The following is an 18509-nucleotide window of genomic DNA, read 5'->3' as shown; positions in this document are numbered from 1 at the left end:
TGACCCTACTTTACATTTTACATTTGCATGTGTTCCTCTTTCCATGGATAGAATGTAAGTTATTTGAGGGCAGGAGTCTATGCAGTGTTTAATCTTTGTATTTCAGTGCCATGCAGAATCTTGTCCATAATAGGAGTTTAATAAAATATTTTCTGAATTAATAAAATCGGGAAAATTTGATGATGTAGAGAGAAAAAGTGATTAATACTAGGCTTTGTTTTTTGACTTATTTTTTAGGCTCTTCTTATATCAAAATTTCTATGCAGAATCTTTTAACTAAAAAGTCTAAAATTCATAGAAGTTATCGATTGAAGGTAAGTTTTCCTTCCCATTAACTAGATTTGTATTGTAGATAGGAGTCAGAGGAGAAAATAATGCCTTTTCCATCCAGAGGCTAAAATGTGGGACTTTTAAAAGTAGGGAAAACACTTCAAAATAATTATTAACAACTATTTTTGGTTAAAACACACCATACTGATTGACTCACTCTGAGGGTTATTGGAATGAGACTTTCTGTTTTTTTGTGGCTGACTATACTGAGATAATCTCTAAGGATGCGGTGAGTGTGAGGGATAGGTAGAATATAAAATGTCCTGGGGACCCAGAATGTATTTATTCCTCTGGCCAAGGATCAGCATGAGTTCAGTTTTGGTTTGTCTTTTCTTCCACTGTCTGTTTTCTTCCCTAGGCAATTCACGCCAACTGGTGTCAACAGATCAAGTTCATCCCCGAGCTGAATGTGGTGGCCTCTTGCTCAGACATTGATAGTACAGCTATGGTCTTAATAATTGTGCCAACTAGAGCTGATCATCCGAAGTAAGCCCAAACTTTGTCTCCTTTAGCAATTCAACAAATACCTGCTTAATAAGCTCCTGGTTTTTTTTTTTTTTTTTCTGTAGAACACTATTCTGGGCTCTGGTATACTAAGATGTTCTTATCCTCAAGGAATTTGCAATCTGTTGGGGATTGAATAGCATGGATTAGGATATATAACATATATAAGTTTGATGTAAGATAGGAAGTGAGAGATATAAAGAGCTGAAAAAAATCCTCTAGCAAAATTTGAGAAATTATCTTCATCTAGGAACATAAGGGAAGAATTTGTGGAAGAGATGTTCTCTTCTGGGCCTCAAAAGAAAAGGTTTCCAATGGGGGAAACAAGGAGAGAACTTTGGGAATGGCCATGGTTCATGAAAGCCATGAACACAGGAGAGAAAAGAGTGAACTCATTGAGCAGGTAGTAGTCCAGTTTTGCTGACACATTGGGTGAATGATGTATTATAATACGAAAAGGTCAGATTATTTGTTATTGTGTTGTGTTTTCTTGGCAAAGATACTGGAGTGATTAGCCATTTCTTTCTTCAGTTCATTTTACAAAAGAGGAAGCTGAGGTAAGTAAAATTTAGTGACTTGTTCAGGGTCACTTAGCTAGTAAGTGTCTGAGACCAGATTTGAAATCAGGAAGATGAGTTTTCCAAATTCCAAGTGAATTGCTCTCTCCATTGTACCTCCTAGCAGCCCTAAAGTCAGATTATGGAAGGATTTAAATGCCATTAGTCTGAGAAAGTCACATTTGTCTTTGCTTTTCTTTAGAGTACGGGTTCTTCACCTTTTTTTGTGTCATGGATCCCTTCTCATAAATATTTTTAAATAAACATAAAATAAAATATAGAGAATTGCAGAGGGAACTAGTAAAATATAGCGATCAAAATATTAAAAAAGCAAATTATGTACCACAGGTTAAGAAATCCTCCTCTAAACCTGACTCTGTAGTAACCTTGAGATTTTGTGGTCCTCTTCTTGTTTTCTCTTCTTTTTTGTTATTTTGTGAATCTTGGGGGATGAAGTTGTGGAAAATGGATTTGTGGAAGGATGATAGTGTTGGTATGTGGCAGGAGTTTTTTCTTAGGTTTTACATCCCATAGTATGAACAGAAAAGATGTGTCTGGGTAGGCATCCATAGGACTGTGTCTACTGACTTGCTAGTAATTCCAAGAGCCTGGGCATATATTACTTATAGACAAAATCAGGAGAGGGGGAACTAGGTTTGGTCAACTAGTTGAGGTGATTCAAAGGGACTAATTTGTGAGATTGACTTTCCTATTTGTTTTTATAACTAGTATTTCCTTGGATAGGGAAATTACTTTTCTTATTGTTTTAGAATTAGGGAAACAAGGACATGATTCTCTGAAATCCTTTGGGTTTGGGACCTTTCATCAAATAGAAAACCTGTGGATGTTACTCAGCTATGGCCAGTCAGCCATTAGTTTGCACTAATGAACAGTACCTCATATGTGTAGGGGATCTGGAAAAATTGTCTCATGTCTGTTACTCATTTGAGCTTCACAATGCTCCTATGAGGTAGGCATTATTATTCCCATTTTTCAGACAGATGAAGATGCTGAGATTCAGAGACACTCATCAATTTTCCCAAGGACAGTTAGTTAGGAGCTGGCTTGGGATAGGTACTAAGGTCCACTGTTCTTTCTATTACACTAGTCTACTCTTATAAAAAGGGAAAATAACCTTATACTATCTTTGTTATGGGATTGTTGTGAAAACCTTATTCAACCATAAAATACCATCCAGAGTCAGCTCTTATTTTTTTTTTTTATCCATTTGACAGTCATTATTATATTTAATAGGCTTTGATATCTCAGAAGACCTCTTCCTATTTTAAAATCTTTAGAAACATTGATACACATGTGACCAAATTTGAAATGAATTGAAAGGAAAAATCATTGGGGACTTCTTTTTAAAATCAGTATCATAATTAATCTTGGGTGCATTGTAGAATATGAGCCAGTAGGTGGTAGTATTAAACTTTAAATGGCCTGCAGAGATCTGTGTTGGAATGTCATGCAGTGGGACTGACTCAAATTCTGGACCTGCCCTCTCGGCCTGCTAGTTGTTTGCTTTCCAAAGGGCACAGAGTGAGATAGGGATGGAGATTGTTAGATCAACAAATATTTAGTAAAATTAGCAATTTAAGTTTAGTCAAACTAGTAATTTAGTAAAATTAGTAATCACAATAGTTATTGTGTATTGGTATTGTGTATTGTGTATATTGGTCTAAATCTGTGATTTCACATTTAAATATGTAGATAGAACTCCCAATGAGAAAACTCCAATTCATTTGAGCTCTTCATCTGTAGTGTATAGATTCTTAGTCTTAGTGAATTGCTTGGGGATATGTAGCAGAGGTAGGACCCAGGTTCCCTACTCTCAGCTCTCTATCTACTAAGTATCACTGCTTCTAAAGTATTATTTCTGTTTTGTAGAAAGGCACTTGAGAAAGATGAAGTGACAATGTAGCTGAGATTTAAATCCAAATCTTTTAATTCCAAAGCTTGATCTTACTTTTATTATATTAGGAAGTTTCTCTGTCACATGCTTAGTAGATATGGTCCCTCCTTTTGCTAAGGGGAATGCCATGGTTTCTGTCCTTACTGACCTTATAAATTTATTTGGGGATAATAAGACATAAGCACAACTATAATATGAATTAGGATATCATAAGAGTAAATAAGAAAGCTACAAAATTCATATGAGGGAGAGATTTTTTTTAGTTGGGAATCATCATGGAAACACGGATCCAGAGTTATAGGGGATCTTAAACATCTAGTTTAACCCCTTTATTTTACCAGTGAGGAAAACTGAGACTCAAAAAGCCTAAATGACTGGTCAGAGCAGGCTACATAAAATAATAAATAAATAGCAATTATTTATTGATTGATTATTAATATATTTAATTCAATAATAAAATAGTAAACATTCTTAAGTACCTACTGTATGCTGGAGGTACAAATACAGTTCTGATGATATAGACATTGCTCTCAAGAAGTTTTTAGTCTAATGGAGAAAGGAAAAATACACAGGAACTATGATAAGAGGAGGAATGGGATATATGTAAAGGAAGAGGCAATGACAGTATTATGAGAAATGTGAATAGGAAGAATATGCTATACCCTTCTAGACTTGGATTACGATGGGGTGGAGCACAGATCAAGATTAGATGACATCATCTGAATTGGGCTTTGGGGAAAGTGAGGGACTTCAAGGTAACAAGGCTGATGGTAGTGATAGTACATAGGCAGGTTACATTCTAGTGATAGTGGAAGTGATGAGACTGATGACATCACTGAGGAAAAGAATGTTGAAGAGGAGAGCCAAGGATCCTGAAAAGACACGGAACCGGGGCAACCCATGAGACAGGATGGTTGTGGTATCTCAGAAACCAAGAGAGAAAAGTTTTATGAAAAAGAGTTTGTTTTCAGTGGAAAAGGCTACAAAGGCCAAGGTAAGGACTGAGGAAAGGCCTTTCCTCTCAGAAATGAAGGGAATCCTTAGGGAATGTTTGAGATAAGCAGAAGTTACTGAAACTTTTAGAGATTAAGAAAGGACAGAGTTGGGTGAGGGCAGAGGATAAGTTGGAAACCATAGCAATAAGTAACTCATCCTTGGAGTTTGACAGTAGAAATGAGAAGAAAACTAGGATAGAAGCTAGACTAGTAGCGTCAAGTGAATGTTTGTGGGACTTTAGAAAGGATTGAAGAACTTGTTCATATTTGTAAACTGAATCATTGAGGGGTAAGAAATTAATAATGTCAATGAGAGAAGAAATAACTAAAATTTTTCTTTATTGTTTTCTTGAAAAATATTACAAACATGATAATTTCTATATACAAAGAAGAAGAGAAAAGAGATTTTTATTGGGTTGTGGGTTTTGTTTTTGTTTTTTAAACTAATTCTTCCCATCTCACCCAGGCTGGAAATGTTACAGCCACCCATGGGCCAGATCAAATTGCATTGTCACAGGAGTTTTGACTCCATTTTCCCAATGTGGACCAGTTTACTCCTACTTAGTCAGCTTTATTCCACCCCTCCTCTCTATTTCCCAAAATTGATACCTGATTTAGTATAGACATCTGATTGGCTTAACCCACTGCAGTTTAGAACTCCTGCCACCAGTTTTAGCTTCCCAGTATAGGCATGTGGGAATTTTTTCCTAAAGTATATATTAAATTAAATATAATATTTCCAAAGCTGTCTTGTCTGCCTGTGCCATTTTCTAACCTTCCTTTGCCTTTTCTTTTCGGCATAGTTTTAAAATTGTTTCATTACTAAAAATCAGAACTGAACAAATAGAAATGACTGATTCATTGAGACATCAAGAATCAGTCAAGCAAAGCCAAAAAAATGAAAGATTGGAAAAAAATGTCAAATATTTACTTGGAAAAACAACAGACCTGGAAAATAGATCTAGGAGAGATAACCTGAGGATCATCGGATTACCCGAAAATTATGATGAAAAAAAGAGCCTAGATACTATTTTACAGGAAATCATCAAAGTGAACTGCCCAGAAGTAATAGAACCGGAAGGGAAAATAGGCATTGAAAGAATTCATCGAACACCTTCTGAAAAAGACCCTAAAATAAAGACTCCGAGGAATATTGTGGCCAAACTTCAGAATTTTCAGACTAAAGAAAAAATTTTACAAGCAGCCAGGAAAAAACAGTTCAAATACCGAGATGCCACAATAAGGGTCACGCAAGATCTGGCTGCCTCAACATTAAAGGATCGAAGGGCCTGGAACCAGATTTTCCAAAAGGCAAAAGAGCTTGAATGCAGCCAAGAATAAACTACCCAGCTAAGCTGAGTATTTTTTTCCACAGAAGATGATGGACACTTAATGAAATAGAGGAATTCCATATGTTTCTAAGGAAAAAACCAGACTTAAACAAAAAATTTGATCCACAACAACATTAATCAAGAGAAGTAGAAAAAGGAGAAACTAGACAACATAGTAAAGTAAGAGAATACAGTTCAACCCAACTCCTACAACTACTTCAACAAAGATGAGAAATTGAAGGATACACTGCAAGACTCAAGTGTTTCATTCAAGTCCTCTGTCTTCTAAAATTGTTTCATTGATGTTTTCTTCTTTCTTTTGAGAGAGGAGACAATTGAAGGGTAAAATTGTCTAAGCAGATGGAAAGAAATTAGGAGGAGATAGAGAGGGACTAAATCTAAGAAAAGATCTACACCTTTTCCTCTGTTATATAGCAGAAGAGATGAAATATAGGTATTGAAACAGGCATTTTGAGATGATGAAGGAAGTTTCCGTTTTCAGTAGAGTAGGAGTCATGGCCCTTTCAACTGGTGGAACTTCATGGGAAAGAAGGATTTTAGTAGGCAAAGAAAGGAGAAAGAAAAGTCCAGGTGTGTATATGTACATGCGTGCATGTGATGGAGTGAACAAAAGCATGAAGGCATGAGTAATCAGGATGAGATGAGAAAATCTGAATATCTGTTTAGCTGAGATGTGTAGTATGTGAGGGCATGGTAAAAGGGTGACATTGAAGGATTTTTTTCTATGTCAAACAAGGATCCCTATTTTATTCAAGATATTCTATGCTAATTTCTCTTCCCAATCACTTCCATGAAATAACACCACCTCTATGAAGTATCCTCTCCTAAATAGAAACTAAATGTTTTCTTCTCCTTGATCTCACATGACACTTTGTATTTTATTATATTTTGCAATATAGTTATAATGAAATTGTGCAATTTTTATATATGTATAATATATAACTTCTTTTGCTAGAATGTAAGCTCTATGAGGGGAAAGATTATATCTTGCCTTTTTTTTTTTTTGGCTACAATCTTTCTCAACAATAATAGTAAGAATATGACTGACCTCTGAAATTTTTGCTCACAATTATGGTCTTTCTTTTATGCTTCAGAACTTCCACAATGACTCTGAGGAAGGGAATTCTTTGTTTCGATTACTGTCCAGACAGGAACTTCCTTGGTGAGTTTCCCTGGTATTTCTTCTCTGTTATCTGCTCACCTCAGTCAGTGAAGTATCAATCACTGGATGTGAACAGAGTTGCTGAGGCCAGCATTGGTGCCTCCAAAGAGAAGGAAGTATGTGGTGAAAAGGAATCATCCTACTTAAATGTTTGCTTGAAAGCAAGGCTTGGATACAAAAAGCTGAAATGTCCCCTATCCTTCTTCCAATTCTTAGATAAACCTTTATTCCTTCTTTCTTAGAGGCTTGCACAGCTGGGTAGAAATATAAGCCATCAGCATGGGCCCCCAAAACACAAAGAAATCAGTAAACAGTTTAAAATTAGAACTCCTTCTGGATATAGAGCACTGTGTTCAATGCTGGAGAAGAGAAAGAATTCAGATAAGATAGCTTCCTTGCCTTCATGGAATTCATAGTCAAGCACTTATGTTTATAATACATGATATCACAAATGAATTAGAGAGATATAAAACAATGTAATTTGAAGTCTAGGAGGAAAAGTTCATTTTCTACCTATGGAGGTTGGGGGAGATCAGAAAAGGTTTCATGGAGGAGAAGTTATTTGGTCTTTAAAGAATTAAGAGTGAAAAAAAAATTATAACAACAAAAAAAATCAATAAAAACATAAAATAAAGTGATTAAAATCTTTAAAAAAAACCCTTAGTATAGTAAATTAGGGCCAAATTACATATGTACCTAACCTACATACATATATATATGTGTGTGTATATGTATATGTGTATATCTATACACACACACACACACAAATATTTGTAAAGCTACCAACAATGTATCATAGAGCCTATTTCTCCATATTTTCACAGATTTTATTATGTTTTTCTATTTTTATTGTTCTAGTAGTATATATATATATATATATATATACACACATATACACACACATATACTAATTTGTTATACACACAAAATATGTAAATAATAGTGACCAAACTAAGAAAATGCTTTTGTTATGTCTATACCTCCAAGCCTATTTGGAATTCTATTTCCTCTGGCCTACCTTCTTTCACTCTTCTCTTTCTTACTTTCTTTCTTCCCTCCATCCCTTCCTTTTTTTGAGAGGGAGGTATATTTTACAATCAGTGTGCACAGTTTTGGTTCTGCTGATTGAGCTTTACATCATTTCTTGTAGTTCAGGGATTCTTAAGTTAGGATCTATGAATTTGCCTTAAAAATATTTGGATAACTGTAGGATAGGGATAGGAATACAATGTAATTGTATTTTATGTATTTTGTTTTATGAAATTTTTTTATCCCTTCTTATAAAGAATCAACAGGCTTTAACAGACTTCCAAAGGAGTTAAGTGCTTATCATAGAGATTTCCTTGTATACTTAGATGCTGCCTTGTTATTTTTAATAACAATATAGTATTCTATTATATTGATAAGCCATCTTTTATTTAATTATTCTTCAGTTATTGGAACATATAGGTTATTTTCATTTTTTTCCTGCTACAGTAACTAAGAGTATTTTTATTTTGAGACGACTAACTTTTATTTATTTATTTATGATTCTTTTTTGAATAAAATCCTAGCAGTGGAATAGCTGGGCTTGAAGGGATGATGAAATTTGTGATGGAAGGGAAAAGTCAAGCACTATATGCCAAACACTGTGATAAACACTGCATTTACAAAGAGAAACATTGAGATTTCCTTCTCTCAAGGAGCACACATAATTTGTGGAGATATCACATAGAGGAGCATTCATGTTTAAGCCAGCTACGACCAATATAGGAAAATGGCAGGACAGATGGCAAGACCCAGAGGGTGTTGAGGAACAACATCTGGGTAGATGGTCTCTTACCAAGAGGTTAGTGGGTTCAAGGGTTACAATGGCTTTTGGGATACCTCCAGCTAAGGTAAGAATCCATAGTCACCATGTAGTTTTTAGTGGGAATCTTGCTTTTTAAAATATTTGTAAGGCTACCAACAATGTATCATAGAGCCTATTTCTCCATATTTTCACAGATTTTATCATGTTTTTCTATTTTTATTGTTCTAGTAGGTATAATAAGATGGTATCTTAATGTTGTCTTTATGTAGATATCTTTCATTTTGAGGAAATTTGATCCTCTTTTTATGAAGTTATCAGCAGTTTATATTTTCTACTTCATAATTTGTCTATTTGGCAAAGTATATTGCTTGATTTTGTTAAAAACTGCTTCTTGAGAAGTAGTAAGGGGAGAGTGTATATTAATAGCCTGAAGTCCTTATAGATTCCTTTCCTTATAAGTTCAAAATATTGGATGGGTTCTCATAGATTTAATTTTAGGGAGAATGCTTTTTTTTTGTTATGTAAAATTATTTTCTATATAATCAAATCTATTAACTGTTTCAAATTATTATTTTTTTGATTGTTATTTCCTTCTACTTTTAAAATTACAACAACAACAAAAAAAGATTGCTGAACCCATTAGAGTTTATAGTAGTGTGGGTGAGACATGGATTCAAATCTAAAATGGTGAGGAATTTAACTGGCAAATATGGGAAGAAAATGTATTACAGGCATTTGAAATAACATGGACAAAGACATGGGGACTGGACAAGGCTGTACATGTTTTAGGAATTAAAAAGTAATCCATTTTGGTTTGTGTGTAAGGTATATGCTAGGGAATCATAATAAATATATCCAGTTTGTGGTATATCTTGAAATCTAGGCAAAGGGATTTGAGCTTTTATTCATTATTTTATTCAGTAAAGAGTTACTGAAGATTTTTTGAGGAAGAAAGTGACATGAACAGATTTTTTTTGTTGTTGCACAAATAGTATATTAAACAGTAGCATTAATTTTAAAGTCAAGCACAGGAGAAAATTGGAAGTTTTTGGCTAGGTGCTGAGTGAAGATAAAATAGCAAACTTTGATGTGTTTGGGTAGAGGAAGGCAAAGAGGAAATGTGCTATCTCTTTTCCAACAGGAGAAATGATAGGTTTCCTGGAAGAAATGAGAGAAGAGGGCTGGGTGAGAAAGAAATTTTGGCATAGCATGGAGCTTGGAAGAACATCTAGAGGTGGCTTGAAGGAGAATTTGGACAAGTTTTCTGTAAAGTAGATAGAGAAGATGAAGAGTAAAATTATCTAGAATTACTGCAGTGGTTCAGTGGATAGATATAGGCCTGGAGTTGAGAACACCTGAATTCAAATCCAATTTCAGACACTTCCCAATTTTGTGTGTCTATGGGCAAGTTATGAAATGTTGATAATAATGATAATACCTCCCTCCCAGGGTTGTTTTGAGCATGAAATGAGATAACATTTGCAAAGCACTCAGTTCAGTTCCTGGCACATGATAGTAGCCCACCTCCTTCCTTTTTCTTTCTCCCTCTTTCCTTCTCTTACCATATCTTTTCCTTCTCTCTCCCTCCCTCCCTTCTTCCTTTCTTCTCTTCCTTCCTTCCTTTCTTCTCTGACTTCTCTGACTAAGGAAGGATTCTTTAAAGAAGGAGGATTCTTGTTTCAGGATCTGAAATGTATTTAGGCTGATCCTTTTTTTTTTTTTTTTTTTTAAATCTCAGTGACTGGTGGTTATGATCCAATCATTCTCCTGTGGAATCCTCTCTTCATAAAGAAGCCCATATGGCAGATGAAGGGACACCAGACCTCAGTGACTCATGTTATTGTGAATGGAAAAAGCAACTGCATCATTAGTATCTCCAGAGACAAAGTACTCTCTCCCACTGGTACCTTCTATCCAAACCCCTCTCTTCCATTCCCCACAGAAGGCCCCTTAGAAACCGTCTAGAGTCCATCCTTGTCATTTTAGAGGCAGAAATAGTGGCCTTAGGGAAGTGACTATTTCAAGGTTACACATTGAATTAGAAGCAGAGCCTCCTCCCACTCTCAGTTCTATTTCAGTGTCTTTTCCTTTGATATACCCGAGCCTTTCCTGCCTTTACCACACTATTCAGAGCCCCTACTTTGGGGGTCCCATCTGTATGATATAGCATCACAGGGATTAGAGCTGTGAAAGACCTTAGAGATCATAGAGCTCAACCCTATCCTTTTTCTAGTGAAAAGAGATAAGTGTTGTGGTGTAGCAGAAAGACAGCTAGCCCCAGGGTCAGGAAGATCCAGCTTCAAGACGTGCTTCTTGTCAAACAGGGAAATCATTTCCTTTCTTGCTGCCCCAGGCGGCATTGGGAGAGGGCACCCCTTATCTGCATCTTTTCACATCGATGAAATCATGTCTGATTAAGAAAAAGTAAAATAAATTCAGGCCTTCAAAGTTACACAGACCTTGTGGCCTACTTGGGATTTGAATACAGACTTCATATACAGGGTAGTTTGATGCCCTCTCAGTTAGCACATATGCATTTTTACCTATTCTTTACTTAACCTTAAAGAAACAACATTGAATTTCAGGCTAGTGCATACCTAAAGCCCTGCTATCTTTACTATATATATGTATTTATCTTTTGAAATATCCATCCATATATCTATTTTCTTTTCTTTTCTTTTTTAATTAAAGCTTTTTATTCACAAAGCATATGCATAGGTAATTTTTCCAACATTGACCCCTGCAACCTTATTTGTATTTTTACTGGTCCCTTAACCTTGAAAGAAGTACCAAGGTATAATGGAAATAACATTAGATTGGGTGCCAAAGACACCTTGGCAGACTAGTGAAGAAAGTTTCTTTGGGAAAGAGAGGGCTTTTAGGGCCTCCTTAAATCTTGCCCCAATACAGGTTGGTCTGGCCTTTTGGCAGAGCTCTCCGTGTCACACAGATTTTAATCATAAACTGTTAAATTTATCTAAGGACTTCAACAATCAGATATTCAATGCCTTCATATGACAGAGAAGACAATTAAAACCCAAAGAAGGGAAGGTGCTTGTCCAAAGCCATATAGAGTGTTATCAGAAGTCCTGGCTCCCAACCTAGAGCTCTTGCCACTATTTCATACTGTCATCTGTCTGATGGACAGAAGAAATGACTACAGCAATTTTGGGCTTGAGGACTGGATGTTATATCTCATTGTTATCATTTTTACCATTACTTGTCTAAGACTGGTATTGGGGTTATTGAAGAGGCAGCCTGGGACAAAGGAAAATAACATTAGATTTAGAATTGGGGGATTTGAGTTCAAATCTCAGTCCTTCCATTTTATAGCTGTATGACTTTAACTAAGTCACTTTGCCTTTCAGGGCCTCCATTTCCTATTTCTGCAAAATGAAAGGGGTTTGATTAGATGATCTCTAAAATCCCACTTAGTTCCCGATCTGTGCAGTTCCTCTGAGCCTCATTTCCTTATCTGAAAAATAGAAATAAATAATACTTGCTGATCTACCTTTCAGAACTTTTCAATAAAACAGTCTGTATTCCTATCCTAACTTCTGTATATTTCTCCCCCTCAGAATATCCGTCTGTGGTATATACACAACCTTCTGTGTTTCCAGTCCTTTTCAGGGAAATTTTTTGCCCTGGGAAATCATCCTATAACCTGTGCTTATTTCCACAAGGCTAATGACACCTTTGTTTGTGGTACCTATTCGGTGAGTGACAAGCTTTTGAGTCAATGGAGATAACATTTGGGGAAAAAAAAAGAGTGTTTTTTTGAAGTATATTGCTCATTAGTCATTAGCTATTAGTTATTGGTTCTTCAAAAAGCTAATAAAAGAATTCTAGTCTAGTATCCTGGGATTTAGAATGGGAAAAGATGTTTCAAATGCCTGTAATACATTTTCTTCCCATATTTGCTAGTTAAATTCCTCACCATTTTAGATTTGAATCCATGTCTCACCCATGCTGCTATAAACACTAATGGGTTCAGCAACCTTTTTTGGTTGTTGCTGTAATTTTAAAAGTAGAAGGAAATAACAATCAAAAAAATAATAATTTGAAACAGTTAATAGATTTGATTATATAGAAAATAATTTTACATAACAAAAAAACATTCTCTCTAAAATTAAATATATGAGAACTCATTCAGAGTCAAGATTTGAACCCATGTCTTCTAACTCCAAATACAGTGTTCTTAGCATCCACCAGGTTGGGGAATTTGAATCTCAGGGTTTGACATTGCAAAAGCATCAGGGCAAGATTCAGAAAAGAGGATACAAGCTCTAGATTAGATAATGGATACTGACGAGGAACAGCTCAGTTCTGGCAGACACTTATTAAAGGGTTGTTGTGTGCAAAGCACTTGTATTAGAGGTACTTGAGGCTCACATTGTTCCTCCCTTCCTGAAGTTTAGAATCTAGTAGGGGATAAGGGAATTTATATTGATGATCATAACATAAAATACCACATAAGGAAGATACGAGAGGTATAAGAAAGTACTAAGTGAAGTCTGAAGATAGGGAATTATTCATTGGAGTGTTCAGGGTAATTTCCTGAGAGGAGTATTATCCAGGTTTTGTTCACTAGGCAAATGACTGAAGGCTCTGGCCTTTTCTTCTCTGTCAGCCTCTGACTATGTTCATTCTCATGTGCTGGCAGAGATTTCAGTAGGTTCCCTTACAGCTCCATCAGTGCACACTTTTTGGCTACATTGGTGTCTGTCATTCCAGTTCTAGGAAGTAATCCAAAATAAACAATTCAGTCCAGTTAGTGCCACAGTTCTTGGGCACTAACGGTGTATAAGGCAATCCTACTGGGTACTTTGAAGGATACAAAACATGGTCCCTACTTTCAGGAAATTCATGGTCTAGCTAGAGAAATACTTGAAAAGTTAAATCATCTAAGGTGCCATTGGGTTAGTTTCATACGAGTGATACAGACAGTAATTGAAATCCTAGAAGGAGAGAGAATTCCCCATTTGCATGAAGGCTTCATCTCTCTGGACTTCTCTTTAAAATGGGTATGATAATTTATCTATGTCACAGGATTATTATAAAGATTGGATAAAGATAATATGTTTTGTAAATCACAAATATACACATATATAGTATATATGAAAATATTAAAATAATTATGTAAAAATATATGTATTATTCAGAAATATATTACACAGGATTATTATAAAGATTGGATAAAGATAATATGTTTTGTAAATCACAAATATACACATATATAGTATATATGAAAATATTAAAATAATTATGTAAAAATATATGTATTATTCAGAAATATATTACACTATATTATAGAAAAATATATTATTAAGATATAAATATATAAAATATAACATGGAAATACATATTATAATTATAATATATACAAATAATTTATAAATATATACATTTAATGATATTTCAACTTACATATTTATATATAAACAATTATGTGTAGCATCTTATTACTTACATGTATATGTGTGTATATGTATCTGTATGTATAAGCATATCTGCACACATTATATGCTAGCTGCCATTATTATTAGTTTTATTAAACTGACTCGTGTGAGGTAGTGGATATTATTTTATGAATTATAGAGTGCTTAAACATGTGGAAAATGCTATTTTTAATAATAGAAAGATGGAAGCTGCTTTCTCAGTCATCAAACATTTATTTAGCACTCCACTATAGACATTTAAGAATACAAAAGCAATGAATGAAACAATCTTCACTTATAAGGAGTTTGCATGTTAATGGGGAGAAACAAGCAGTCCACATATAAGCAAATATAAATATTAAAAGAAAACACAATGGTTAGATGCAAAGTAGTTTGGGAGAGAGGGCTGTAGCCTTGTGGGGGCCAGGAAAGACTTCTAGTAGAAGATGGTATGTGACCATCTTCAAGAAAGACAGAGACTCTATGAGGAACAGCTGAAGTGGGATTACATTTCAGGAATAGGCGACACCCAGTACAAAGGCACAAAAATAGGGTATAAAGGATTGTATAGAATAGTACTTGGATTTTGGAAATGTGATTGTTTGGGAGGATTAAGTCTGATTGCTAGAGAGTCATTAAACCTTGGTGTTTGGAGACTGCAACAACAGCAACAATAATAGTTAAAAAACAAAATATTGCCTTATATCTTTGTAATGTATGAAGATTTAATTTACCAGAGTATCTTCTTCATGACATCTTGTGAAACAGGTAATGCCACGCGTTATTATTCCCATTTTACAGATAAGGAAATTGAAGCTAAATAACTTATATCCATTGTTAATAAAAGCATCAGTTATTAAATCTAAAAGAGAGGGACTTTAGAAACAATACAGACAAACCTTCTCACTTTATACATAAGGAAAATGAGGCCCAGAGAGATAAAGTGAATTTTCTATGGTCATAAGTACTTAAGGAATGAGCTAGGATTAGATATTAGATACCCAGAGCTTGTGACTTCAATTCTAGGGTTCTTTCCAATATACTATTTGTCATGTTCTAATAAGTGATAGTCATTGACTGTATCTGACTCTATGTCCAGGATACTTCTTCATCTATTATGTCTCAAGAAAGTACATTAGATCTTCTGTGTTCCCTAAAAAACAGTTAAGCATTCAACCTGAGATATATGGTGGGCATTCACTAAATATTGGTTATTTGATGGATTTTAGTTGTTCTTGTCTTTGAATTTCTCAGAGTGTGCGTTATATATATCTATGCATGTATTTATATATCTGGTTTATTTTTATTCATGTACATGTTATTTTCCCTGATAGAATGTAAACTCCTGGAGGGGAGAGAGAGTGCCTTATTTTTGTTGATACAACAAAAACAAGGCCTCAGACACTTAGCAACTAACACAATGATTGGCACAAAACAGATATCTAATAAATGCTTGTTGATTAGTGAATCCTTGTAGAAGACAAGACTATCCTGATTTTCTCTTTGTCTTATCTCAAATATAGATTGGGATTCTTACTGGCTATCTGGAAGCCCAGGAAGGGACCTGGAAAATACAGGAAGTTTCTACAACCCACCATACAGTTGTGTGTGGAGTCCTTTATAGCAAGACTGTCAAGCAGGTAAGGATAGAAGCTAAATCTGCAGAACAGTAGCAAAGCCAAAGAAAAGAATCTCCTAATACTATGGATCACACACTTGCCTGGAAACTGGCTTCCTGGGTGCAGGAATTGTTGTGTGTGTTAGGTCACTCAGTGTGAGGCCATGGGTCTCTTCCTGCAGTTGTAGTTACAAATAGAGAAAATACTACTTGTCCACCCCCCTCTCAAGGGAGCAGTTACAGAATTATAGTCTCAGAGCTCAACGAGATTGTAAAGATAATTTTCTCCAACCTTCTCACTTTTACACATGAGGAAACTGAGACCTAGGGCAGTAAAGGGGCTTGACTAAGATCACACAGGTAGTGTGGGAGATAGGATTTGAATCATGCTGCTTTCTACAAGTTAAAGGAGTTCTGTTTAGTACCTTTCAGCAGAAAGCTTAGCCCATATGCCAAGAGGTACTGTAGCTAATTTATTCATTTGGCAAACGTTTATTACAGGCCTGTTAGGCTAGGTCCAAGGAGTTAATGTTTAGGTAAGGCATGGCCCTTATGGCCATCTTAATTGATTCAATAGAAGGATAAATCTCAAATGGATAATTAAAATATGTAACATTAAACAAGGCTCAGCATAGTATGAATGCTTCTCAGTGAGGTCACTGAACCTTGCCTTCATGGGAAAGAGCTGGGGAGGGAACCTGGAATGGTTAGGGCATTAGACTAGAAGCTTAATTTGCCCTGGTCAGTAGGCTGCACTTGTACTTTGAGTTTTTTTTTCAGAAGTGTGGGATAAATTTTATCAATCCATTTATAGACTTCTCACAGAACAGTTAAGAAATATCAGCAATGAAAAAGTATTTGAAATAGAATTTAAGAACTGGAAGGGACCATAGGAATTTCTCTAGTCCAACATATTTATTTAAAAAAAAATCTGTAGAGGCAGATAGATGGTGCAATGGATAGAGCACTGTATGTGTAGTTTAGGAGGACTTGTGAATTCAAATCTGGCTTTAGACACTTAACACTTACTATCTGTGTAATCCTGGGCAAGTTACTTAACCCCCAATTGCCTCAGCAAAAAAAAAAAAAAAAGAAAAAATTATGTATATTTTAAAATTAACAAAGATCTATTTTATCTTCTCACCTCTCCCTCCTGACTCCCTAAACTGGAGGGGGAAGGAAGGAAAAACCAAATCCTTTTAATATTTGTAGTCAAACAAAACATTTCTATTTCAGCCATGTCCAAAAAGTATATATCTCATTCTACACCTTGAGTCTGTCATCAGGAACAGGTGATATGCTTTATTAGTCCTTTGGAATGCTGGTTGGTCATTGCATTGATCAGAGTTCTGATCTTCACAATGTTACTGCTACTGTATAAATTGTTCTTCTGGTTTTGATTATTTCACACTACATTAATTCATATAAGTCTTCCCAGTTATTCTGAAACTGTCCTTTTCCTCATTTCTTATAACATAGTAGTATTCCATTATATTTGTACAGCATAATTCTAACATATTTATTTATTTTAGAAAATCTTTTTTTTCTTTTTTGCTGAGGCAATTGGGGTTAAGTGACTTGCCCAGGGTTACATAGCTAGGAAGGGTTAAGTGTCAGGTCAGATTTGAATTCAGGGTCCTCCTAACTCCAAGGCTGGTGTTCTATCCACTGTGACATCCAGCTGCCCCCTAACATGCTCATTTTAAAGATAAAGAAATGGAGGCCTGAGAGGGCAGTGTGGCTTATTCAGTGTTATTCAGTAAGTAGTTAAAGGAAGGAGGACAACCCTCCTAGTCTGATATGTGTGGTGTTATACCTGTTCTCTCTTGTGTGGAGCCTTTAGTGACCAGGTTATCAGCTGGGGAATAGTGTACTCTGGGGTAGAGCTATCTTGGGTGAGAACCCGATTACTCAGGTGGGATAGCTCTGGCTCCAGAGCTACATCTTAATTTCAAGCACAGCTCATTGGGATACCTGTTTATTGTAGTCTACTATTGTAAATATGCCCGTGTCCTTTCTAATGGAGTCTAACCCTGCGTGTGGCAAGGAAGGCCCCTGGGCTTCCCAGATCTGTTCTCAGTAGGTGGTGAGCGGTAGCCTGAATGGCTTGATAAGAGTGTGGGAGTTGGTGACAGGGAAGAAGGTGAAAGAGTTTCCAGTATCAGAGTCCAAGGATGTGGAGCTCACAGCGATGGCCCTGGATGAGCTGGAGCGGTGCCTCCTCACCGGCATGAGAAATGGGACAGTCAAGATGTGGAATTATAACCTCGGGGTCTGCCTGTTGAACTTTCCCAATCCAGACCAAATGGAGGTCAGTCTTCCCAAGGGCTGTAAGCATGGAAAGGTTGTAGGCAAAGCTCTGCGCTATCATGTGTGTAGGGTACTCCCAGGATATAAAATCTATTCATTGATACAGATCAACCACTTACCCCTAACTCACAGTTTAGAGAAACTGGGTCATTGAGCAGTTAAGTAACTTGCCCCAGGTCATACCGCCAATATTTATTAGAGTCAAGACTCAAACCCAGGTCTTCCTGACTCCCAAGTTGTTGTACAGTTGGTTCTGACTCTTTTGTAACCCTATTTGGGTTTTTTTTGGCAAAGGTACTGCAGTAGATTGTCATTTCCTTCTCCAGCTCATTTTACAGATGAGGAAACTGAGGCTCAGATCAAATGACTTGCCAGAGTCACCTAGTTTATTCAGAATCATCACTTGAAACCAGATCTTTCTTGACTCTTAATATTCACCAGCTGATCCTGTTTTTACTACATATTTGAGGCATCCACATATGGCTCTTTTTTCAGGGGTAGCAGAGAAAAACTGGTTTTCTTTATTCTCTTAACAG

At 35.8% G+C, this 18509-nt stretch overlaps 1 protein-coding gene across 1 annotated transcript in view; it reads left to right on the top strand.

Annotated features, from left to right (window-relative positions):
• The window catches only part of EFCAB8 (EF-hand calcium binding domain 8), a 160696-nt gene that overhangs the window by 55774 nt on the left and 86413 nt on the right, over nucleotides 1-18509 (top strand). The window contains exons 11-17 of the mRNA XM_051979369.1: nucleotides 238-314; nucleotides 689-816; nucleotides 6748-6815; nucleotides 10346-10494; nucleotides 12186-12323; nucleotides 15569-15685; nucleotides 17747-17974. Of these exons, the coding sequence (XP_051835329.1) occupies nucleotides 238-314; nucleotides 689-816; nucleotides 6748-6815; nucleotides 10346-10494; nucleotides 12186-12323; nucleotides 15569-15685; nucleotides 17747-17974 (905 nt within the window). The remainder of the gene's footprint in view (nucleotides 1-237; nucleotides 315-688; nucleotides 817-6747; nucleotides 6816-10345; nucleotides 10495-12185; nucleotides 12324-15568; nucleotides 15686-17746; nucleotides 17975-18509) is intronic.

The sequence above is a fragment of the Antechinus flavipes genome, chromosome 2 (assembly GCF_016432865.1).
Source record: "Antechinus flavipes isolate AdamAnt ecotype Samford, QLD, Australia chromosome 2, AdamAnt_v2, whole genome shotgun sequence".
Lineage (NCBI taxonomy): Eukaryota > Metazoa > Chordata > Mammalia > Dasyuromorphia > Dasyuridae > Antechinus > Antechinus flavipes.
The sequence above is the reverse complement of the archived record's forward strand: the minus strand, read 5'-3'. Positions and strand labels throughout refer to the sequence as shown.